At 46.2% G+C, this 24,750-nt stretch overlaps 2 protein-coding genes across 3 annotated transcripts in view; one reads left to right on the top strand and one right to left on the bottom strand.

Annotated features, from left to right (window-relative positions):
• LOC147096453 (nuclear factor 7, ovary-like) overlaps positions 1-24,750 on the bottom strand; it is a 145,382-nt gene that overhangs the window by 54,081 nt on the left and 66,551 nt on the right. The window lies entirely within an intron of this gene.
• LOC147096454 (nuclear factor 7, brain-like) overlaps positions 15,633-24,750 on the top strand; it is a 42,769-nt gene continuing 33,651 nt past the window's right edge. The window contains exons 1-3 of the mRNA XM_085975255.1: positions 15,633-16,176; positions 16,263-16,358; positions 16,452-16,685. Coding sequence (XP_085831381.1) covers positions 15,757-16,176; positions 16,263-16,358; positions 16,452-16,685 — 750 coding nt within the window. The 5' untranslated portion in view covers positions 15,633-15,756. The remainder of the gene's footprint in view (positions 16,177-16,262; positions 16,359-16,451; positions 16,686-24,750) is intronic.

Below are 24,750 nucleotides of genomic sequence, written 5' to 3'. Positions count from 1 at the left end.
CGGGCCTGCCTGTGTCTGCCTTTTTCGATGGCCAGGCTATGTTCACTAAGTCTGTACATTGTCACTCACTGACTCGCTCACTGACTGACTGATTAACTGACTCTGACTGACTCACTCATTCACGGACTCGCTGATACACTGACTCACTGATACACTGACTCACTCACTGTGATTGACTCACTCACTGACTCGCTCACTGACTGACTGATTCATTGACTCTGACTGGCTCACTCATTCGCTGACTCACTGATACACTGACTCAGTCACTGTGATTGACTCACTCACTACCTCGCTCACTGACTGACTGATTAACTGACTCTGACTGACTCACTCATTCACGGACTCACTGATACACGGACTCACTGATACACTGACTCACTCACTGTGATTGACTCACTCACTGACTCGCTCACTGACTGACTGATTCACTGACTCACTGACTGACTCACTCATTCAGAACTCACTCACTGACTCAATTACAGAATGACTCAATCACTGACTAACTGACTCACTCACTGACTGACTCACTGACTGACAGACACATTGATTCACTGACTGACTCACTGACTGACTCACTCACTCAGAACTCACTCACTGACTCAATTACAGAATGACTCAATCACTGACTCACTGACTCGCTCACTGACTGACTCACTGACTGACAGACACATTGATTCACTGACTGGCTCACTGACTGACTCACTCACTCAGAACTCACTCACTGACTCAATTACAGAATGACTCAATCACTGACTCACTGACTCGCTCACTGACTGACTCACTGACTGACAGACACATTGATTCACTGACTGACTCACTGACTGACTCACTCACTCAGAACTCACCCACTGACTCAATTACAGAATGACTCAATCACTGACTCACTGACTTGCTCACTGACTGACTCACTGACTGACAGACACACTGATTCACTGACTGGGGCAAAAAGTCTACCCCAAAGGAAAAATAAGGGTGACTGTTATATATAACGGTAAGGAAACACCAAAACTAGACCTGTATGTATTGCAAGATGGAGGACCACCATTACTGGGACGTGAATGGATCCGGAAAATACAACTGGATTGGCATTCCATACAGGCACTGACTGTGGCTGACAAAAAGGATGACGACGTCACACCTGGGCGACTGTCAAGGATCCTAACTGACATGAAGGAAGTGTTCCAGCAAGGACTCAGAACACTAAAAGGCATGACAGTGACGATTAAAATTGAAGAAAACGCAAGCCCCAAATTTTTAAGGCCAGACCGGTACCTTATGCGATCCGTCCAGCCGTCGAAGAAGAGCTGGAGAGTCTGGAATGTTCAGGCGTACTGTCCAAGGTAGACTGGAGCGAGTGGGCTACACCCATCGTCCCTGTGATGAAAAAGTCGTTGAGCAGCACGCCTGGGGAACCAAGGAAGGTTCGCATCTGTGGGGACTTTAAGGTAACAGTGAACCCGATCCTTCACACTGTACAATATCCACTTCCGCGGATTGAAGATATTTTCACCTCGCTATCTGGAGGGAAACGCTTCACTAAGATTGATCTGGCCCAGGCGTATCTGCAAATGGAGGTAGAAGAAGCCTCAAAAAAATACCTCACAATCAACACCCATAAAGGCCTCTACCAATACAACCGGCTGGTATTCGGGGTAGCATCAGCTCTGGCTATTTGGCAGAGGGCAATGGAACAAGTCCTGCAAGGGATCCCAGGGACCCAGTGTTATTTGGACGACATCCTGGTCATGGGCGAAAATGACAGTGATCACCTTGCCAACCTGGAGCAGGTGCTCACTAGATTGCAGGAATATGGGCTCCGAGCTAACCGCCCCAAATGCGAGTTTTTTAGAAAACAGATCTCGTATTGTGGCCACGTTATCGATAAAGAGGGGTTACATAAGTCCCCAGAGAAGATTGAGGCAGTGTTGTGCATTGAGTGCTGCTAGAGTTTGGTAAGAGGGAGAAAAGTCATTTAAGTGTATTTTGTGAATTTTAGTGTGTTAAAAAGTTAATTATTTGAAGTGTGTTTAATTTTTAAGTGTATATTAAACTGTTGGGGAGTTTAAACCGGAAGTAGAATCCGGGTATAAAAGGGGCGGGACTAGTGCTTGTGCACGGAGTGCTGTGCATTGAGTGCGGCTAGAGTGTGGTAAGAGGGAGAGTTCGGGCAAGTGGGAGGTGAGGGTGTGTTTTTTGTTCTGTTTGGTCCCCACTCCCAGGCTTAGACAGCACTGCGGAAGTGGAGAAGCAAGACGAGTCAACCAAACATGCCCCACAGACAGTATTCAAAGAGGAGGTTGGTGATCAGCTGGTTGGTTGGTTTTCTTCCTTCTCTTTTATTCCTTTAAGTTGGTAAGTCCTATTGAATAGTGGTGTAATAGTATCATCTACATCGGGGCAGATGGTCTTCATAACTAATAATAATAAATTTAATTAATTACACAGATATGGGTGAACAGGTGATGTGTCACTGTTGTGAAATGTGGGAGCTGGTGGACCCCATTGAGGCTCACGGTGATTACATTTGCGATAAGTGTTTGCTGCTAGAGGAACTCAAGCTCCATGTTAAAGAGCTTCAGACTGAGCTTCAGACACTGCGACACATCAGGGAGGGGGAGAAGTTCCTGGACTCTATGTTTCAGGAGGTGGTCACACCTATGAAATTAATTACTGCAGATGTAGTCCATGGTCAGGGACAGGACAGTGTGACTACAAGTGAGGAAGGTACAGGGATCCAGGATGTAGTGTTGAAGGAGACGCAGCCCTTGCTCTTGTCAAGCAGTATCGAGGTTCTTACTCCCTGTGAGGGCAGGAGTGGGGACTGCAGGGAGGATGAGCAACCTGGCCACAGCACCATGGTACAGGGGGCCATTCAAGTGGAGGGAGTAAAAAGAAATGTTGTAGTGGTAGGGGATAGTATTATTAGGGGGATAGATAGGGTTCTCTGCAGTCAAGAGCGGGAGTCCCGAAGGCTGTGTTGCCTGCCCGGTGCCAGGGTTAAGGACATCTCTTCTGGGCTGGAAAGAAACTTGGAGTGGGAGGGGGAGGATCTAGTTGTCGTGGTCCATGTTGGTACAAACGACGTAGATAGGACAAGGAAGACGGTTCTGTTAAAGGAGTATGAGCAGCTAGAAATGACAACGGAGAAGGTCATAGACTTAGGTAGCAGTGGGGGAATTAAAAAACAGAACATGTCAGGAAGGGACAGAAGGTATGGAGTAAAAAGTAAAGTACTAAAAGGGGAAAAAACAGGAACTAACTGTTACAAAACATATTTGAAAGTTCTTTATCTGAATGCACGTAGCATTCGTAACAAAATGAATGAGTTAACGGCACAAATAACGACATATGGGTATGATCTTGTGGCCATTACAGAAACATGGCTGCAGGGTGACAATGCCTGGGAATTAAACATACCAGGTTATTTAACAATCAGGAAGGACAGGCAGGAAGGGAGGGGAGGTGGGGTGGCTATGTTAATAAAGGAAGGAATCACTATAATACAAAGAAATGATATTGGGTCAAAGGAGCAGGATAGTGAAACAGTTTGGGTGGAGATAAGGAATAATAAGGGGAAAAAAACACTAGTGGGTGTAGTCTATAGGCCTCCGAACAGTTGCAACTCGGTTGGACAGAGTATTAATCAGGAAATAGTTGAGGCTTGTAATAAGGGAACAGCTATAATTATGGGGGATTTTAATTATCATATTAACTGGACAAATCAAATTGGGCAGAGCAGCCTTGAGGATGAGTTCATTGAGTGTATTAGGGATGGGTTTCTTGAGCAGTATGTAACTGAACCGACCAGGGGGCAAGCAACCTTAGATTTGGTCCTGTGTAATGAGACAGGATTAATTAAAAATGTCCTAGTAAAGGATCCCCTTGGAATGAGTGACCATAACATGGTTGAATTCCATATTCAATTAGAGGGTGAGAAGGTTGGATCTCAAACAAGCGTGCTAAGCTTGAATAAAGGAGACTATGAAGGTATGAGAGTGGAATTGATTAGAGTGGACTGGGAAAATAGATTAAAGGGTAAGACGGTACATGATCAGTGGTGTACATTTAAGGAGTTATTTTACAACTTCCAAAAAATATATATTCCAATGAGGAAAAAAGGGTGTAAAAGAAAAGATAGCCATCCGTGGCTAAGTAAAGTAATTAAGGATAGCATCCGACTAAAAACAAGGGCATATAAGGTAGCCAAATCTAGTGGGAGGATAGAAGATTGGGAAGTCTTTAAAAGACAGCAAAAAATAACTAAAAGATTGATTAGGAAAGGGAAGATAGATTATGAAAGTAAATTAGCAAAAAATATAAAAACAGACAGCAAAAGTTTCTATAGTTATATAAGAAGAAAAAGGGTGGCTAAAGTAAATGTTGGTCCCGTGGAGGATGAGACCGGGAAATTAATGATGGGAAACATGGAGATGGCAAAAACGCTGAACAATTATTTTGTATCAGTCTTTACGGTAGAAGACACTAAGAATATCCCAACACGGGACAAACAGGGGGCTCTAGGGGAGGGGGGGGGAGCTAAATACGATTAAAATCACTAAGGAAGTGGTACTTGGTAAAATAATGGGATTCAAGGCGGATAAATCCCCTGGACCTGATGGCTTGCATCCTAGGGTCTTGAGGGAAGTGGCGGTAGGGATTGTGGATGCATTGGTAATAATTTTCCAAAACTCCCTGGACTCAGCAAAGGTCCCGGCAGATTGGAAAACTGCTAATGTAACACCCTTATTTAAAAAGGGTAGTAGGCAGGAGGCTGGAAACTATAGACCTGTTAGCCTAACATCTGTGGTTGGTAAAATGTTAGAGTCCATTATTAAGGAGACAGTAACGGGACATTTGGATAAACATAATTTAATAGGACAAACTCAGCATGGTTTCATGAAGGGGAAGTCATGTTTGACAAATTTGCTTGAGTTTTTTGAGGAAGTAACATAAAGGGTGGATAAAGGGGAACCAGTGGACGTAGTGTATTTAGACTTCCAAAAGGCATTTGACAAGGTGCCACACAAAAGATTATTGCTCAAGATAAAAAATCACGGGATTGGGGGTAATATTCTGGCGTGGTTGGAGGATTGGCTCTCTAACAGAAAGCAGAGAGTTGGGATAAATGGTTCGTTCTCAGACTGGCAACCAGTAACTAGTGGTGTTCCGCAGGTGCTGGGTCCCCAACTCTTTACAATCTATATTAACGATATGGAGGAGGGGACAGAGTGTAACATATCAAAGCTTGCAGATGATACAAAGATGGGACGGAAAGTAGTGAGTGAGGAGGACATAAAAAACCTGCAAAGGGACAGAGACAGGCTAAGTAAGTAGGCAGAGATTTGGCAGATGGGATACAATACTGGAAAGTGTGAGGTTATGCACTTTGGCAGGAAAAATCATAGAGCAAGTTATTATCTTAATGGCAAGAAACTGGAAAGTACTGTAGTACAAAGGGATCTGGGGGTCCTGGTGCATGAAACTCAAAAAGTTAGTATGGAGGTGCAGCAAGTGATCAAGAAGGACAATGGAATGTTGGCTTTTATTGCTAGGGGGATAGAATATAAAAACAGGGAGGTATTGCTGCAGTTGTACAAGGTATTGGTGAGACCGCACCTGGAATACTGCATACAGTTTTGGTGTCCATACTTAAGCCCTGCAGCGGGTTGTCAAAACTGCCCAACGCATTACCGGCACCCGGCTACCAACCATAGAGCACATATACCAGAAACGCTGTTTACGGAGGTCACGGACCATCATCAAAGACCCTACCCACCCCAGCCACAGTCTGTTCGCCCTCCTGCCATCTGGGAGACGCTACAGATGCATTCGCACCCGAACGACAAGATTTAGGAACAGCTTCTTTCCCAGGGCTGTCATCCTACTGAACCCCACAAATAAACTCCAAAGCCTGCACATCTGCCAATGCACTTTATTATGGTTATGTTTATGTTAATGTATTACAAGCCAAATGAATGTCGAATGTTTCATGTCTTAATCTAAATGTACACTTTCGGGAGCCGCAAGCCTACATTTCGTTGTACTGCACTTGTGCACTAACAATGACAGTAAAGTTGATTATGATTATGGAAAAGACATACTTGCTCTCGAGTCAGTGCAAAGCAGGTTCACTCGGTTAATCCCGGGGATGAGGGGGTGGTCATATGAGGAGAGGCTGAGTAGATTGGGACTCTACTCATTGGAGTTCAGAAGAATTAGAGGCGATCTTATTGAAACATATAAGATTGTGAAGGGGCTTGATCGGGTGGATGCGGTGAGGATGTTCCCAATGATGGTTGAAACTAGAACTAGGGGGCATAATCTTAGAATAAGGGGCTGCTCTTTCAAAACTGAGATGAGGAGAAACTTCTTCACTCAGAGGGTGGTAGGTTTGTGGAATTTGCTGCCCCAGAAAGCTGTGGAAGCTACATCATTAAATAAATTTAAAACAGAAATAGATAGTTTCCTAGAAGTAAAGGGAATTAAGGGTTACGGGGAGCGGGCAGGAAATTGGACATGAGTCTAGATTTAGAATGGTCATGGCCCTGTGGGTAGTGGAGTGGGCCCAGGGGCCGTGTAGCCTGGTTCTGCTCCTACTGTGTTCTAATTCTGTGTTAGATTTGAGGAGATGGTTTTATTCCTGTTCCTGGCTGGGGTGGAGATCGCCTTTACAGAAGGTAAGTACTGTAGAAAATACAAGGACAGAGTGATCTCCTGGACGAGTTTCGATCGCCTAGATGGGTCGGAGAGGAATTTCCCAGATTTTTTTCTCCCAAATTGGCCATTGGGTCTTTTATCTGGTTTTTCGCCTCTCCCGGGAGATCACATGGGTTCGGGTGGATGGAGAGTGATAGAAGATTTGAGGTTAGGATCAGATCAGCCATGATCTTATTGAGTGGTGGAGCAGGCTCGAGGGGCCGATTGGCCTACTCCTGCTCCTATTTCTTATGTTCTTATGTTCTTAGTAGTCAAGGCTCCAGCACCGGAAAATGTGTCACAACTGAGGTCGTTCCTCGGGCTGGTAAACTACTACCATAAGTTCTTGCCAAATTTGTCTACAATACTACACCCACTGAACACCCTACTGCAAACTGGGGTGCCATGGAAGTGGAGTGACGAATGTAGATGAGCTTTCCAGAAGAGCAAAACACTAATCACATCGAAAGAGGTATTGGCCCATTACAACCCAGCATTACCAATTCGGTTGGCATGTGATGCGTCACCCTACGGCATTGGAGCGGTGCTGTCGCACAAATTCTCGGACGGCTCAGAGAGGCCAATAGCCTTTGCGTCACGATCACTAACCTCAGCCGAGCATAACTACGCCCAGATTGACATGGAGGCCCTCAGCCTAGTGTGGGGAGTGAAAAAGGTCAATCACTATTTGCACGGGCAGAAATTCACCTTGCTGACTGATCACCAGCCTCTTGTCTCCATTTTTAATCCGAAGAAGGGCGCTCCGGTGATGACTGCGCAATGACTACAAAGATGGTCACTTTTTCTAGGGGCGCACCACTATGAGATTGAATATAAGGGCACGAAACAGCATGGAAATGCTGATGGGCTATCACGCCTGCCACTGCCTACTGCGGAGGAAGCACCAGCAGTGGATCCTGTCGAAATATTCCATTCGACTATAGTTGAATACCTACCGGTAACTAACGCTTGTATCGAAAACGAAACCCGAAATGACCCGACACTGTCTCGGGTATATGATTTTGACGGTGAAGGGATGGCCAGCACATGGCGACTCACTGTTGCCAGCATTCTCGACAAGGAGAGAACAGTTGTCAGTGTGCTGGGGGACCTTGATGTGTGGATCCCGAGTGGTAATTCCACCCAAGTTAAGGGATAGAGTGCTCAATGAGCTTCATGAGGGTCATCTGGGAGGGGTAAAAATGAAAAGCCTAGCCAGGGCTTATGTGTGGTGGCCGGGAATCAATAAACAAATCGAGGACCTGACCAAGAGATGCTCAGGATGCCAGAAAGTCCAAAATGCACCAACACAGGCCCCTCTACACCCATGGGAGTGGCCCTCATCTCCATGGCAACGGGTGCATATTGATTTTGCTGGTCCATTCATGGACTCAATGTTTTTAATAGCCGTGGATGCGCACTCGAAATGGCCTGAGATCATCTAAATGTCCTCCACCACCATGGAGAAAACTATTGCAGTCCTACGGACCATTTTTGCCAGGAATGGCTTGCCAGAACAGATTTGCTCCGACAACGGACCACAGTTTGTGTCCGAAGAGTTCCGGAGGTTCTTGAAAAAGAATGGGGTAAGGCATTACACATCCGCCCCGTATCATCCAGCCACAAATGGATTGGCTGAGAGGTTCGTACAAACCTTTAAGAAGGCAATAAAGGCTATGTACAATGACAACATTCCGCTGCAGCACAAGGTGGACAATTTCCTGTTCGTCTACCGGAATGCGACACATGCAGTCACCAACCAGGCTCCAGCCATGATGTTCTTTAACCGAAGGTTAAGATCGCGCCTGGATTTGCTCAGACCAAACGTACAAAGAGGTGTTGAGAGTAAGCAATTCCAGCACATCCATGAGAAGCCAACAAGGAGCTTCAGTGTTGGGCAACCAGTCTTGGCCCGCGACTACCGAACAGAAAATTGGCAGCCAGGAACGATATGCACACGGCAGGGCCCACTAATGTACACAGTGGACGTTGGGGAGAGCATCGTGAGACGCCATGCTGACCAGATCCTAGAGTCACAGGAACAAGTCAACCCCATGCCTCGCCCATACGTACCTGGTGATGAACCCGACGTACAGGTCGCATCTACCCCAGAAACAGTAGCATCGGAAGCTGATGAACCAACCGATGACAGGGGGCCAGAATCGCCTCCGCACCAAGAGCAAGACACTCGGGAAAGGCGCTATCCAGAAAGGATCAGGAAACCTCCCCAATGACTGAATTTATAAATAGACTATTTTCAGTTAATGTTGCATGTTAAAAGTGTTAATTGTAATTAGTTTGATATTTAATTGTTAAATGAGTGTTATGGTACTGTTAATCTAAAAGGGGAGGAATTGTAATGTATATACCTTTAAGGGGGGGAACTATGTTTCACAGCTCATGTATACTGCAGTACCAGCAGTGAGCACACCTGTATATAACATTGAGTAGTAATCTGTACAGATCAGTTGCAGTGTGAGTCACGTTGAGTAAACACCTGTTGTACCGTTCTCCGCAGTCTGTGTCTTATTATACACGGATGCAACATCAGTGAGTCAGTGAGTGAGTCAGTGAGCCAGTGAGTGAGCCAGTGAGTGAGTCAGTCATTTAGTGTGTCATTCAGACAGTGAGTGAGTCTGTGTGGCAGTGAGTCAGCTAGTGAGTCAGTCAGTGAGTTAGTCAGTCAGGGAACCAGTCAGTGAGTCAGTCAGTGAGTCAGGGAGCCAGTCAGTGAGTCAGTGAGTGAGTCAGTAATTTAGTGTGTCATTCAGACAGTGAGTGAGTCTGTGTGGCAGTGAGTCAGCTAGTGAGTCAGTCAGTGAGTCAGTGCATCAGTGAGTCAGTCGGTGAGGAATCAATGAATCAGTGAGTCAGTCAGTGAATCAGTGAGTCTGTCAGTCAGTCAGTGCGTCAGTCAGTGAGTCAGTCAGTGAGGAGTCAATGAGTCAGTGAGTCTGTCAGTGAATCAGTGAGTCAGTGAGTCAGTCAGTGAGTGGATCAGTGAGTGAATCAGTGAGTCATTCAGTGAGTGAGTCAGTTAGTCAGTGAGTCAATAAGTCAGTGAGTGAGTCAGTTGGTGAGTCAGTCAGTGAGGCAGTCAGTCAGTCTGTCAGTCATTGAGTGAGTGTGTCAGTGAGTGATTCAGTGAGTGAGTCAGTGAGTCAGCCAGTCAGTGGCAGAGAGTCAATCAGTGAGTCAGTGAGTCAGTGAATCAGTCAGTGAGTGAGTCAGTCAGTGAGTCGTTGTGTCAGTCAGTGAGTGAGTCAGTGAGTCAGTCAGTGAGGCAGTGAGTGAGTCAGTCTGTTAGTGAGACAGCCAGTGAGTGAGTCAGTCAGTGATTCAGTGAGTCAGTCAGTGAGTCACTGAGTAAGTGACTGATTCAGTCAATTAGTGAGTCATTCAGTGAATCAATGAGTGAGTCAGTCATTTAGTGTGTCATTCAGATAGTGAGTGAGTCAGTGAGCCAGTGAGTGAGTCAGCCATTTAGTGTGTCATTCAGACAGTGAGTGAGTCAGTGAGCCAGTGAGTGAGTCAGCCATTTAGTGTGTCATTCAGACAGTGAGTGAGTCAGTGAGCCAGTGAGTGAGTCAGTCATTTAGTGTGTCATTCAGACAGTGGGTGAGTCAGTGAGCCAGTGAGTGAGTCAATCATTTAGTGTGTCATTCAGACAGTGAGTGAGTCTGTGTGGCAGTGAGTCAGCTAGTGAGTCAGTGAGTGAGTCTGTGAGTGAGTCGGTCAGTCAGTGAGTCTGTCAGTGAGTGAGTCTGCGAGTGAGTCAATGAGTCAGTGAGTCAGTGAGTGAGTCAGTGAGTCACTGAGTGAGCCAGTCATTTAGTGTGTCATTCAGACAGTGAGTGAGTCTGTGTGGCAGTGAGTTAGTTAGAGTCAGTCAGTGAGTCTGTGAGTGAGTCTGTCAGTCAGTAAGTCAGTGAGTGATTGAGTCTGTCAGTCAGTCAGTGAATCAGTGAGTCAGTCAGTGAGTCAATGAGTCAGTGCATCAGTGCATCAGTGAGTCAGTCAGTCAGTCAGTGAGTCAGTCAGTGAGTCCTTGAGTCAGTCAGTGAGTGAGTCAGTGAGTCAGTCAGTAAGTTAGTGAGTGAGTATTCTGATACTGAGTCAGCCAGTGAGTGAGAGAGTCAGTGATTTGGTGAGTCAGTCAGTGAGTCAGTGAATCACTGAGTCAGTCAGTCAGTTAGTGAGTCAGTCAGTCAGTGCGTTAATGATTGAGTTAGTGACTGAGTCATCGAGTCAGTCAGTGATTCAGTGAGTGAGTCAGTGAGTGAGTGAGTCAGTCAGTCAGTCAGTTAGTGAGTGAGTCATTGAGTCAGTCAGTGAGTCAGTCAGTTAGTGAGTCAGTCAGTCAGTGATTCAGTGAGTGAGTCAGGCAATTCGTGAGTGAGTCAGTGAGTCAGTTAGTGAGTCGGTCAGTCAGTGAGTCAGCAAGTGAATCAGTCAGTCAGTGTGTCAGTCAGTGAGTCAGTCAGTCAGTGTGTCAGTCAGTGAGTCAGTCAGTCAGTGTGTCAGTCAGTGAGTCAGTCAGTCAGTGATTCAGTCAGTCAGTGAGTCAGTCAGTCAGTGAGTCAGTCAGTGAGTCAGTAACTCGTTGAATCAGTGAGTCAGTGAGTCGGTCAGTTCGTGAGTGAGTCAGTGAGTGAGTCAGTCAGTGAGTCAGTGAGTCAGTGAGTCAGTGAGTGAGTCAGTGAGTTAGTGAGTCAGTGAGTGAGTGAGTGAGTGAGTCAGTGAGTGAGTGAGTCAGGTAGTGAGTGAGTGAGTGAGTGAGTCAGGTAGTGAGTGAGTGAGTGAGTGAATCAGCCAGTTAGTGAATCAGTCAGTGAGTGAGTGAGTCAGTGAGTGAGTGAGTCAGGTAGTGAGTGAGTCAGTGAGTGAGTCAGTGAATGAATCAGCCAGTTAGTGAGTCAGTCAGTGAGTCAGTCAGTCAGTGAGTCAGTCAGTCAGTGAGTCTGTCAGTCAGTGAGTCAGTCAGTGAGTCAGTAACTCGTTGAATCAGTGAGTCAGTGAGTCGGTCAGTTCGTGAGTGAGTCAGTGAGTGAGTCAGTGAGTGAGTCAGTCAGTGAGTCAGTGAGTCAGTGAGTGAGTCAGTGAGTTAGTGAGTCAGTGAGTGAGTGAGTCAGTGAGTCAGTGAGTCAGTGAGTCAGGTAGTGAGTGAGTGAGTGAGTGAGTCAGGTAGTGAGTGAGTGAGTGAGTGAATCAGCCAGTTAGTGAATCAGTCAGTGAGTGAGTGAGTCAGTGAGTGAGTGAGTCAGGTAGTGAGTGAGTCAGTGAGTGAGTCAGTGAATGAATCAGCCAGTTAGTGAATCAGTCAGTGAGTCAGTGAGTGAGTAGTTCAGTCAGCCAGTGAGTCACTGATTGAGTCATTCAATCAGTGAGACAGCCAGTTAGTCGGTCAATGAGTCAGTGGGTCAGTCAGTCAGTTTGAGAATCAGTCAGTGAGTTGGTCAGTGAGTGAGTGAGTGAGTGAATAAGTGAGTGAGTCAGTGAGTCAGGCAGTGACTCAGTCAGTCAATGAGTCAGTCAGTGAGTGAGTCAGTGAGTCAGTGAATCAGTGAGTCAGTCAGTGAGTCAGTGAATAAGTTAGTCAGTCAGTGAGTCAGTCAATGAGTTGGTCAGTGAGTCAGTCAGTCAGTCAGTGAATCAGTGAGTCAGTGAGTGAGTCAGTGAGTCAGTCATTGATTCAGTGAGTCAGTCAGTCAGTGAGTCAGTTAGTGAATGAGTCAGTGAAGCAGTGAGTCAGTCAGTCAGCGAGTCTGTGAGTCAGTCAGTTAGTGAGTCAGTGAGTCATTGAGTGATTCAGTCAGTCAGTGATTGAGTCAGTGAGTCAGCAAATCAGTCAGTGAGTCAGTCAGCCAGTGGGTGAGTGGGTGATGAGTCAGTGAGTCAGTCATTGCATCAGTGAATGAGTGAGTCAGTGAGTCAGTCAGTCAGTGAATCAGTGAGTCAGTGAATCAGTGAGTCAGTCATTGATTCAGTGAGTCAGTCAGTCAGTGAGTCAGTTAGTGAACGAGTCAGTGAAGCAGTGAGTCAGTCAGTCAGTGAGTCAGTCAGTGAGTCTGTGAGTCAGTCAGTTAGTGAGTCAGTGAGTCATTGAGTGATTGAGTCAGTCAGTGATTGAGTCAGTGAGTCAGCAAATCAGTCAGTGAGTCAGTCAGCCAGTGGGTGAGTGGGTGATGAGTCAGTGAGTCAGTCATTGCATCAGTGAATGAGTGAGTCAGTGAGTCATTGAGTCAGTCAGTCAGTCAGTCTGTGAGTCTGTGAGTCAGTTAGTGATTCAGTGATTCAGTGAATCAGTGAGTCTGTCGGTCAGTGTGTCCGTGAGTCTGCCTGTCAGTGAGTCACTCAGTGAGTCAGTGGGTGAGTCATTCAGTTAGTTAGTGAGTCATTGAGTCAGTGAGTCAGTCAGTCAGTCAGTTAGTCTGTGAGTCAGTTACTGATTCAGTCAATCAGTAAGTCTGTCAGTCAGTGTGTCAGTGAGTCTGCCTGTCAGTGAGTCACTCAGTGAGTCAGTGAGTGAGTCTTTCAATCAGTCATTGAGTCAGTGAATCAGCGAGTCTCTGAGTCACTGAGTGAGTCATTCAGTCAGTAAGTGAGTCAGTGAGTCAGTCAGTGAGCCAGTCGGTGAGTCAGTCAGTGTGTCAGTCAGTCAGTGAATGAGTCAGCAAGTGTGTCAGTGAGTCAGTGAGTGAGTTAGTGCATGAGACAGTCAGTGAGCGAGTCAGTGAGTCAGTAGTCAGTGAGTCAATGAGTGTGAGACAGTGAGTCAGTCATTGACTCAATGAGTCTGTGAGTGAGTCAGCCATTGAGTCAGTCAGTGAGTCTGAGAGTGAGTCAGTCAGTGAGTAAGTGATTGAGTCGGTGAGTGAGTCGGCGAGTCAGTCAGTCAGTGAGTCACTGAGTCAGTCAGTCAGTCGGTGAGTCGGTGAATCTGTGAGTCTGTCAGTGAGTCAGTGAGTAAGTCCATGAGTGAGTGAATCAGTGAGTCAGTCAGTGAGTCAGTGAGTCAGTCAGTGAATCAGTGAGTCAGTCAGTGAGTCAGTGAGTGAGTCCGTGAGTCAGTCAGTGAGTCTGTGAGTTAGTGAGTCAGTCAGTGAGACAGTGCGATGGCCAGAGAGTGAGTCAGTGAGTCAATAAGTCAGTGAATCTGTCAGTGAGTCAGTGAGTTAGTCAGTGAGTGAGTCAGTCAGTGAGTCAGTCAGTCAATCATTGAGTCAGTCAGTGAGTCAGTGAGTCAGTCAGTGAGTCCGTGAGTTAGTGAGTCAGTCAGTGAGTCAGTGAGATGGCCAGTGAGTGAGTCAGTGAGTCAATAAGTCAGTGACTCTGTCAGTGAGTTAGTCAGTGAGTGAGTCAGTCAGTGAGTCAGTCTGTTAGTGAGTCAGTCTGTTAGTGCGTGAATCAGTGAATCAGTGAGTCAGTCAGTGAGTGAATCAGTCAGTGAGTGAGTGAGTGAGTCCGTGTGTCAGTGAGTGAGTCAGTGAATGAGTCATTCAGTCAGCGAATGAGTCATGAGTCAGTGAGTCAGTCGGTGAGTGAGTGAGTCAGTCAGTCAGTGAGTTATTCAGTCAGTCAGTGTGTCAGTGAGTCTTTCAGTGAGTCTGTGAGTCAGTCAGTTAGTGAGTCAGTAAGTCATTGAGTGATTCAGTCAGTCAGTGATTGAGTCACTGAGTCAGTCAGTCAGTCAGTGTGTGAGTGGGTGAGTGAGTCAGTGAGTCAAGTCATTGCATCAGTGAGTCAGTGAGTGAGTCAGTGAGTCAGTGAGTGAGTCAGTGAGTGAGTCATTGAGTCAGTCAGTGAGTCAGTGAGTCCGTGAATCAGTGAGTCAGTCAGTGAGTGAGTGAGTCAGTGAGTCAGTCAGTGTGTCAGCCAGTCAGTTGGTGAGGCAATGAGTCAGACAGTGAATGAATCAGTCTGTGATTGAGTCAGTGTGTGTGTCAGTCAGTCAGTGTGTGAGTCGGTGAATCAGTGAGTGAGTCAGTGAATCAGTCAGTGAGTGCGTGAGTCAGTGAATCAGTGAGTCAGTCAGTGTGTCTGTCAGTCAGTGAGCGATTCAGTGAGTCAGTGATTGAGTCATTCTGTAATTCAGTCAGTGAGTGAGTTCTGAGTGAGTCAGTCAGTCAGTGAGTCAGTCAGTGAGCGAGTCAGTGATTGAGTCATTCTGTAATTGAGTCAGTGAGTGAGTTCTGAATGAGTGAGTCAGTGAATCAGTCGGTCAGTGAGCGAGTCAGTGAGTGAGTCAATCACAGTGAGTGAGTCAGTGTATCAGTGAATCAGTCAGTGAGTGAGTCAGTGAATGAGTGAGTCGGTGAGTCAGTCAGTAAGTCAGTGAGTCAGTCAGTGTATCAGTGAGTCAGTGAATGAGTGAGTCAGTCAGAGTCAGTTAATCAGTCAGTCAGTGAGCGAGTCAGTGAGTGAGTCAATCACAGTGAGTGAGTCAGTGTATCAGTGAGTCAGTGTATCAGCGAGTCCGTGAATGAGTGAATCAGTCAGAGTCAGTTAATCAGTCAGTCAGTGAGCGAGGTAGTGAGTGAGTCAATCACAGTGAGTGAGTCAGTGTATCAGTGAGTCAGTCAGTCAGTGAGCGGGTCAGTGAGTGAGTCAATCACAGTGAGTGAGTCAGTGTATCAGTGAGTCAGTCAGTGAGTGAGTCCGTGAATGAGTGAGTCGGTGAGTCAGTCAGTGAATCAGTCAGTCAGTGAGCGAGGCAGTGAGTGAATCAATCACAGTGAGTGAGTCAGTGTATCAGTGAGTCAGTCAGTGAATCAGTCAGTCCGTGAGTCAGTCGGTGAGTCAGTGAGTCAATCAGTCAGTCCGTGAGTCAGTCGGTGAGTCGGTGGATGGGTGGGTTGGACGGTCGGTCTGTCTATCTCTCGATCGGTCGATCTGTCCACCTCTCTATATATTCCAAGCGAGATTTGAAACATTTCTCTGCGCGCTGGTAAACAATTCAGCACTGACGGAACGGGCTGGTGTGTGCGGTAACTCAGGCTGGATCCACCCTGTAAAACGTAAACTGAAAGCGGTTTTAATCAGGAAGTGCTGAGAGTGAACATGGCGAACAGACAACAGGTCGAGAGTCTAACAGATGAATTAATTTGTCCCATTTGTCTGGATTTCTTCACCGGTCTGGTTACACTGGAGTGTAGGCACAACTTCTGCCGCTCCTGTATCACACAGTGTTGGGAAAATAAGGAGACAAACTCCTGCCCGGAATGTAGAGCCCAGTTTCCTGAAAGAAACCTCAGGGGTAATCGGGTCTTAGTGAATCTGGCCGAGAAAGTTCGGGATCTGAAGCTGAATCCGAAAGAGAAGGAAATTAAACATCACTGTGAGGAACATCAGGAAGAACTGACGCTGTTTTGTGAAACTGACAAGAAACTGATCTGTGTGACTTGTCTTGTTGCCAAAGACCGGCGGGGTCACAAGTCCCACAACTTCATGCCGATACACGAGGCTGTGCATATGTACCGGGTAAGATGGAGGGTAGAATCTCTGGCAACCTTTCTGTCTCTGTTTTTCGTGTTTAAACTTTACATTCAGTTAACTTTTAATTCCAGGATAAACTGAAACCATACTTAGAATCAGCTACAAAGAGAAAGGATTCGGCTCTGGACACCGCACGGCGGCAGGAACAGCAGATTTCCGCAGTTAGGGTAAGGTCTCCCTGTGCTGATTTTCTGGGATCTCGGTTAGTTTTGTTCCCTTTATCGCGGTACATTAATTATGTTTCACATTTCATTTGGTAGGAACAGTCGAGCAGTCTGCAGACCCACATCACATCCGAGTTCGCTAAAATGCACAAGATTCTCACTGAGAGAGAGCAGCGTTTAATCAGAAATCTCAGGAAACAAGAGGGGGAGATTCTAAAATCAATGGAGAAAAACCTCAGTGGAATCCAACAGGAGTTAGATTGTGTGGAACGAGAAATATCCAAGTTACAGAGACAGATGGAGGAACAAGACACAGTCACATTTCTGAAGGTAAGACCTTTTATTGAAATAAAACTATACAAATTTAGAAAAAATTAAAAATAGCATTTGTCCCGTATAGATAATCGTATCGTGTAATTCATTTGTTAAACCTCATTAAACCGTTCTCTTACTGCCTTTTTGCACATTTCGAGGTAACATTTTATATTTATTGTGGGATATCATCATTGTGGGGGTGCTAAATTCCATATTATTATCACCATGGAATCTAACAATGTATAGTTGGTTTCTGACCTTCACTATACAAGTACAGCGCTAGCTTTTCCCCGGATGCAGAGCGGTTTAGGATCCCTCTCTGGATGCGCCGAATCCAAGCGGAGTGTGATTGCCATGGGGGAGAAGCGCCTCTCACGGTGCTGTCTGCAGAGTGTAACTCCGGCCGGTGTGATTCCCGGTTCAGGAGCCTCACCCACCTCTCGGGCAGCTCATAAACTTATTGCAGAGTCTTCAAGGTATAGAAAGTGGATGTTCCCACCTGAGCGTCAGAACAGTTCGAGACCAGCCCTGCAGGGTGCCACAGAGCTCCACCCTTGTATCGATTGTAGTGCTATTTCCAATGCAGTCTTCTTCTTTCGTATGGTATTGGCAAAGCAAATCAAATGTCAATATCTAAGTCAGATATCCAGGCCAAAGCTTCCGGTGTAACAGTGTCAATATCTCGTAGGCTGACTGTGAATTTCCTCTGTGGGCAGTGCTCAATGATGTGCGCCAGGGTCTGATTAGGAGCTCCACAGTCGCATGATGGGGATGCTTTAATCTCTCATCTATGGAGAAGGTGGCAGCATCTACCATGACCGATTCTGAGGCGGTTGATGGTTGTCCACTGTTTGCGAGGAAGGTTTGATCCTTCAGGTTGTACTGTGGGGTCCTCTATAAGGCAACATAGAGTCATAACGGCATAGATGGAGGCCATTTGGCCCATTGAGTCTGTGCCGGCTCTCTGTAGAGCAATCCAGTTAGTCCTATTCCTCCGCTCTATCTCCGTAGCCCTGCAAGTTTATTTCCCTCAAGTGCCTATCCAGTCTCCCCTTGAAAACATTGAGTGTCTCCGCTTCCACCACTTCCGTCGGCAGCAAGTCCCAGGTCCTCACCACTCGCTGCGTAAAAAAGCTTTTCCTCACATCCCCCCTGTATCTCTTGCCCAAAACATTAAATCTGTGTCCCTTAGTCCTTGTACCATCAACTAGTGGGAACAGCCTTTTCCCCACCCCTCGACCTCCTTTGCCCTAATGAAAACAAATCCAGCTTCTCCAACCTGTCCTTGTAGCTAAGATCCCCGATCCCCGGAACCATTCTGGTAAATCTCCTCTGCACCCTCTCAAGGGCCTTCACATCCTTCCTAAAGTGTGGTGACCAGAACTGGACGCAATACTCCAGTTGTGGCCTAACCAGCACTTTATAAAGGTTCAGCATAACTTCTCTGCTTTTGTACTCAATACCTCTATTTATGAAGCCCAAGATCCCATATGCTTTGCTAACCACTCTCTCAATATGTCCCGCCACCTTCAGGGACCTATGCACATTAACTCCCAGGTCCCTCTGTCCCTGCACGCTCTTTAAAACTGTGCCATTAAGTGTATATTGCCTCTCCCTGTTCCTTCTGCCAAAATGCATCACCTCACACTTCTCTGTATTAAATTCCATCTGCCACTTGTCTGCCCATTCTGCTAGCCTTTCTATGTTGCAGTCGATTGGTATCATCCTCACCGTTTGCCACAACCCTAAGTTTGGTGTCATTGACAAATTTAGAAATTCTACTCTGTATTCCAATATCCAGGATTTTACATATATTAAAAAAAGCAGTGGCCCCAGCACTGACCCTTGGGGAACACCACTGTCTACCATCCTCCAGTCTGAAAAAGAGCCATTTACCACAACTCGCTGTTTTCTGTCCTTAAGCCAATTCCTAATCCAAGCTGCCACTGACCCACCTATTCCATGAGCCTCAATTTTGTTCACCATGAATCCATTCCGTATGTTGCAGTTCTTCCAAACGTTTCGCCATCGGTCTTCAAGGCTGAGGGGGGATCGTTGAGGGGCTTCAGCGGTGGTAAAAAACAGCCTTCTAGATTTGAGAGGTGTCGGTAGATTGTAGTTAACAGGATATTGCAGTCTACAGCTGGCAAACCACAGCTGTCCTGTTGCTGCCCCCACCTTGTATGGGGACAAAGCACCCATGGGCAAAGCTGTGCTAAGTGATAGTTTGCACTTTTAATACCAGGAAAGACAGCGGAAGCAGCAGCTTCATCTTCACCTATCTATCTTTTACTGTTTAATGCATTACAAATGTTACACTTGGTCTCACTTTTTGTAAATGTTTCTCATTGTAAATTCCCGTGTTACCACGTGTGCTGGAAATAGCCTATGTTAATTTTTCAGCCTGTAATTCGATCCTCCCGCCAGTGGTGGCGCTGCAGCACCAACTTTATTGGCAGAGTGTATTGCAGCATGCCAAGATTGCTACGGCAACTTTTATTGTAAGCGTGGATATGGGCATTAATAATGGAAATATTAAAATGAGGGCAAAATGTATAACTTTTAAATGGGACTAAATTGACTCTGTGAACCTGGCCCAGTTATTTGCTGCTCCCGTATGCACATCCCATTGTCACATTTTTCTGTCAACTTTTTACAAAAATATATTCCTATGCCAATATTTATGATGGAAACTGCCTATCTAAACCTGTTACTCTGTAATTGCACCCTCCTGGAAGTGGAGGCGCTGTAGCACCTGCATTTTACATTCCCCAGCTCCTCGCTTGTGTCGCAGAGACACTCCTGTGCTGCAACTATCTATCTCTCTGTTTCTCAAATTGCTTCAAGTTGTGCTTTTCAACTCTAAATCATATGCAATTAAAGTGAAATACCAAATAAGGGCAGATTGTTTATCTTTAAACGTGATTATGTTTGCAAGACCTTGGTTCCCCATTATTGCCGGAATGTTTTTTCTGTCTTCCACTGTGAAAACAGTTACAAAGTCTTTGTTTAATGTCTCTGCCATTTCCTTATTGCCTGATATAATTTGCCTGTCTCTAATGGGCCCATGTTTAATTTCACTAATCTCTTCCTATTTACATACCTATAGAAACGTTTACAATCTGGTTTTATGTCTCTGGCTAATTGACTCTCGTATTCTTTTTTCTCTTACCGTATCAAATTCTTGGTCCTCCTTTGCTGAATTCTAAAATCCTCCCAATCCTCAGGCTTACTACTGTTTTTGGAACATTCTAAGCCTCTTCCTTTGATCTAATACTATCTGTAACTTCTCTTGCTAGCCACGGTTGGACCACCTTTCCAGTGGGAGTTTTTGTGGCTTAAAGGAATGTGTATTTGTTGTAAATTATGTATTAATTCTTTAAATGTTAGCTATTGCTCGTCCACTGTCACACCTTTCAATGTAGTTTCCCAATTTACCTTAGCCAACTCGCCCCTCAGACCTACGTAGTTTGCTTTGTTTAGATTTAAGACCCTAGTTTTGGATTTAACTAAATCACTTTCAAACGCAATATAAAATTCTATCACATTATGGTCATATTATGGTCACTCTTCCCTAAAAGCCCCTTTACTACAAGGTTATTAATTAACTCTTTCTCATTGCACAATACTCGATATAAAATAGCCTGTTCCCTGCTTCGCTCCTCAACATACTGATAGAAACATAGAAGATAGGAGCAGGAGTAGGCCATTCAGCCCCTTGAGCCTGTTCCACCATTTAATGAGATCATGCCTGATCATCCAAATTCAGTACCCTATCCCAGCTTTCTCCCCATATCCCTTGATCCCTTTAGCCTTAAGAAATATATCTAACTCCTTCTTGAATATATTTAATGAATTGGCCTCCACTGCCTTCTGTGGTAGAGAATTCCACAGGTTCACCACTCTCTGGGTGAAGAAATTCCTCCTCATCTCTGTCCTAAATGGCTTACCCCTTATCCTTAGACTGTGACCCCTGGTTCTGGACTCCCCCGCCATCGTGAACATCCTTCCTGCATCTAGTCTGTCTAGTCCTGTTAGAATTTTATAAGTTTCAATGAGATCACCTCTCATTCTTCTAAACTCTAGCGAATATAAGCCTAATCGACCCACTCTCTCTTCATACATCATTCCTGCCATCCCAGGTATCAGTCTGGTGAATCTTTGCTGCACTCCCTCTATGGCAAGAACATCCTTCCCCAGATAAGGCGACCAAAACTGCACACAATACTCAAGGTGTGGTCTCACCAAGGCCCTGTACAACTGCAGCAGGACATCCTTACTCCTGTACTCGAATCCTCTCGCTATGAAGGCCAACATACCATTTGCCTTCTTAATCGCCCGCTGCACCTGCATGCTTACCTTCAGTGACTGGTGCACAAGGACACCCAGATCTCGTTGCACTTCCCCTTTTCCCAATCTATTGCCATTCAGATAATAATCTGTCCTCCTGTTTTTGCCACCAAAGTGGATAACCTCGCATTTATCCGCATTATACTGCATCTGCCATGCATCTGCCCAATCACCCAACCTGTCCAAATCATACTGGAGTTTCTCTGCATCATCCTTACAGCACACACGCTCACCCAACTTTGTGTCATCTGCAAACTTGGAGCTATTTCAGCTAGTTCCCTCGTCTAGATCATTAATATATATTCTGAATAGCTGGGGTCCTAGCACCAATCCCTGCAGTGCCCTATTACGTAGTCACTGCCTGCCACTTGGAAAAAGACCCGTTTAATCCAACTCTTTGCTTTCTGTCTGCCAACCAGTTCTCTATCCAAGTCAGTACCTTACCCCCAATCCCATGTGCTTTAACTTTGCACGCTGATCTCTTATGCGAAGTGTGAAGTGATACATTTTGGTAGGAAGAATGAAGAGAGGCAATATAAACTAAAGGGTACAATCCTAAAGGGGGTGCAGGAACAGAGCGACCTGGGGGTATATGTGCACAAATCGTTGAAGGTGGCAGGGCAGGTTGAGAAAGCCGTTAAAAAACATACGGGATCCTGGGCTTCATAAATAGAGGCATAGAGTACAAAAGCAAGGAAGTTATGACTAACCTTTCTGGTTCGGCCTCAAATGGAGTATTCTGTCCAATTCTGGGCACCACACTTTAGGAAGGATGTGAAAGCTTTAGAGAGGGTGCAGAAAAGATTTATGAGAATGATTCCAGGGATGAGGGACTTCAGTTACGTGGATAGACTGGAGAAGCTGGGGTTGTTCTCCTTGGAGCAGAGAAGGTTGAGAGGAGATTTGATAGAGGTGTTCAAAATCATGAGGGGGTCTGGACAGAGTAGATAGAGAGAAACTGTTCCCATTGGTGGAATGGTCGAGAACCAGAGGACACAGATTTAAGGCGATTGGCAGAAGAACCAGAGGTTACATGAGGAAAAAACGTTTTTACGCAGCGAGTGGTTAGGATCTGGAATGCACTGTCTGAGGGGGTGGTGGAGGCAGACTCAATCGTGGCTTTCAAAAGGGGATTGGATAAGTACCTGAAGGGGAAAAAAATGCAGGTGTACGGGGAAAGGGCGGAGGAGTGGGATTAGCTGAAATGCTCTCGCAGAGAGCCGGCACAGGCTCGACGGGCCAAATGACCTCCTGTACTGTAACCATTCCACGCTTTCTATTACAAATTCGGGTCTGAATCGATACTTTGTTGGGTTGAGTGGCGTATGCCATTCCTGTAAGTGGATCTTACACTCCTAACTTGCCAGATTCGACACACTGTCCAATATCTATTACTGAAATAGTGTAACAGAGAGGATGTAACAATACATCTTCCTTGACATACTAACTGGATACCACGTGCTTTGCACGTGCCTGCCTCTGTACTTTGAAGCTGCTCTACAATAATGTGAACATATAAAGCAACGGCTGTGCTCAGATGCACTTAACCGAAGCAGTACAACCTGTCTTCACAGAATGCTACAAAATAGAAAGCATGTCTCGGTACCCTACAGAGGTGTGTTATCAAACTTCCGTCCAGGATGTCTAACTTCTTCACCTTAGTGAAGGCGCAAGCCTTTGGCTTGTTGATAGTATTCCTGCCTCTCAGTCAGAAGGTGCAGGGTTTAAATCGAGCTGTAGACAGTCCAGGCAAGTGGAGGCTGGAGCTGTGGCTCTGAATTATTTTGGTAATTCGGGTCTGGTAGGAGTGGGTGGCCCCTCATCATACGGGTTGTGCGAGCCCGTGAAACCCTCCTGTCATACAGCCCCAACCACCCTGGTATAAAGTTAGTTACGGCCATGGAAGGAGCGTCCATGTTGTGGCCTGTCAGACTGTTAATCAGCCACGAATCCTCCCACTACTTCACACTGTTCTCTAAGGGAAGATGCGACAACAACCGTAGCAATGGTTTCCTTTAACACACTTGACTCCTTGACGTCCTTCCTATTTCAGAAAACCACAAGCTTGTGTATTTTTTATTGTTTAGTCTCAGGGATGACAACTTCCGTTTAGCACAGAAACTGTGGTGTATGTAACCTGTTCCACCTTAAGAGAACTTAAGCCTGTTCCACCTTAAGAGATGTACTACTTTCTCTGGCTGCTGTATACGTAATACCGGTGGTGACCACCGGTATATAAGTATTGTGTAGTGATATTGCTGTTAGTATAGCCCTAACCTCCAACTAGTAAAGACCTGTTGAAACGTTATTCTTGTAGTCTGTGTCAGTAATTAATCTTAAATACAACTAGAACACACAGACTTAACAGTGGCGACGAGTCCGATTCTTACCCTGTGGCAGTTTATATCCACGGCGGCTTCGTCCACAGAACGGGCGTCGAAGAGAGGCATCCACCCTCATCACCCTGCTGGAAGACACGTCGCGCGGCAGGCATCGAGAACCCGGAGTGCAGAAGATATCCTGAACTCGAAGCCTCCATCAGCGGCAGTCAGCTATCTTCCTTCTACCTCGGTGGTGGGTAAGCCGGTCAGTGACGCGAGCAGAAAGTCGGCCGCGTTGGCTGTACAGACGGGGAGGGAAGACGGAGGAATAAGGGCGGTGAGATCGATCGCGACCGGAGATAAGGGCCGGGCCGCATTCGGGCCGAAAGGCGCAGCGCGGGGACATCGATCGCGGCTGGTGATAAGGGCCGGGCCGCATTCGGGCCAAAAAGGCGCAGCGTCTGGGGCGACTGAAGGCGCGAGAGCCGCGGTGAAGGCGAACGCAGCCGGTGCTAATAACCGGGCTGCAAGAAGGGCTGCAAGGCGCGACATCGGGGAAGCGCGAATGCCCGAGGGAGCCGTGGTGAAGCGGAGACAGCGTCGGGGGAGTTACTAACCGCTGGGAAAGGGGAGCAGCAGCGGCACGCCAAACGCCATTGCAGCCAGCGGGTGAAGAAGGCGAGCGCGGGAAAGACCGCCAAGCGCGGGAAACCGCCATTTTGTAGGCGGAGGACGAAGACAAGAGCGGGAAGCCGCCATCTTGGAAAAAGGGAAATCACTAAAAAAAAAGAAAAAAATTGCAACGATGCCTAAACATGGGAACATTAATACCTTTGATAGCGACATCGAAGATTGGGCCACGTATGTAGAACGCATACAAAATTATTGTAAAGCAAATAAAATCCCAGATGATGAGAAAGCACTAACTTTATTAAACTTAATGGGTGCGAAGACATACGGGCAATTGAAACACCTTTTATCACCAGATGAACCGGCGGAGAAGACGTTCGAGGAGATTGTTACTGTCCTGAGAAATCATCTAAACCCCACGCCGCTGATGCTAGCGGAAAGATTTAAATTTTACAGCAGAAAGCAGCTGAAAGATGAAAGCAATGCTGAATATTTAATGGAATTGCGTAAGCTAGCAAAGTACTGTCAGTTTGGAACGGGACTAACAGATGCGCTAAGAGATAAATTTGTGTGTGGATTATTAAAAGAAGATACACAAAAGCGACTGCTCGAGGAGAATGAGCTGACGCTTGAGAAAGCGGTCACTATGGCAGCATCACACGAAGCCGCAGCGAGAGGCACGGCAGTAATGCAGCTACGGTCACTGGAACTCAGTACAAATCAATTGGTTTTGAGTACTGTAAAATGTTATCGTTGTGGAAAGACAACGCACGATCAGA

The sequence above is a fragment of the Somniosus microcephalus genome, unplaced genomic scaffold (genome assembly GCF_052327205.1).
Source record: "Somniosus microcephalus isolate GS21.2 unplaced genomic scaffold, FLI_Smic_1.0 unresolved_chr1, whole genome shotgun sequence".
Taxonomy (NCBI): Eukaryota; Metazoa; Chordata; class Chondrichthyes; order Squaliformes; family Somniosidae; genus Somniosus; species Somniosus microcephalus.
The sequence above is the reverse complement of the archived record's forward strand: the minus strand, read 5'-3'. Positions and strand labels throughout refer to the sequence as shown.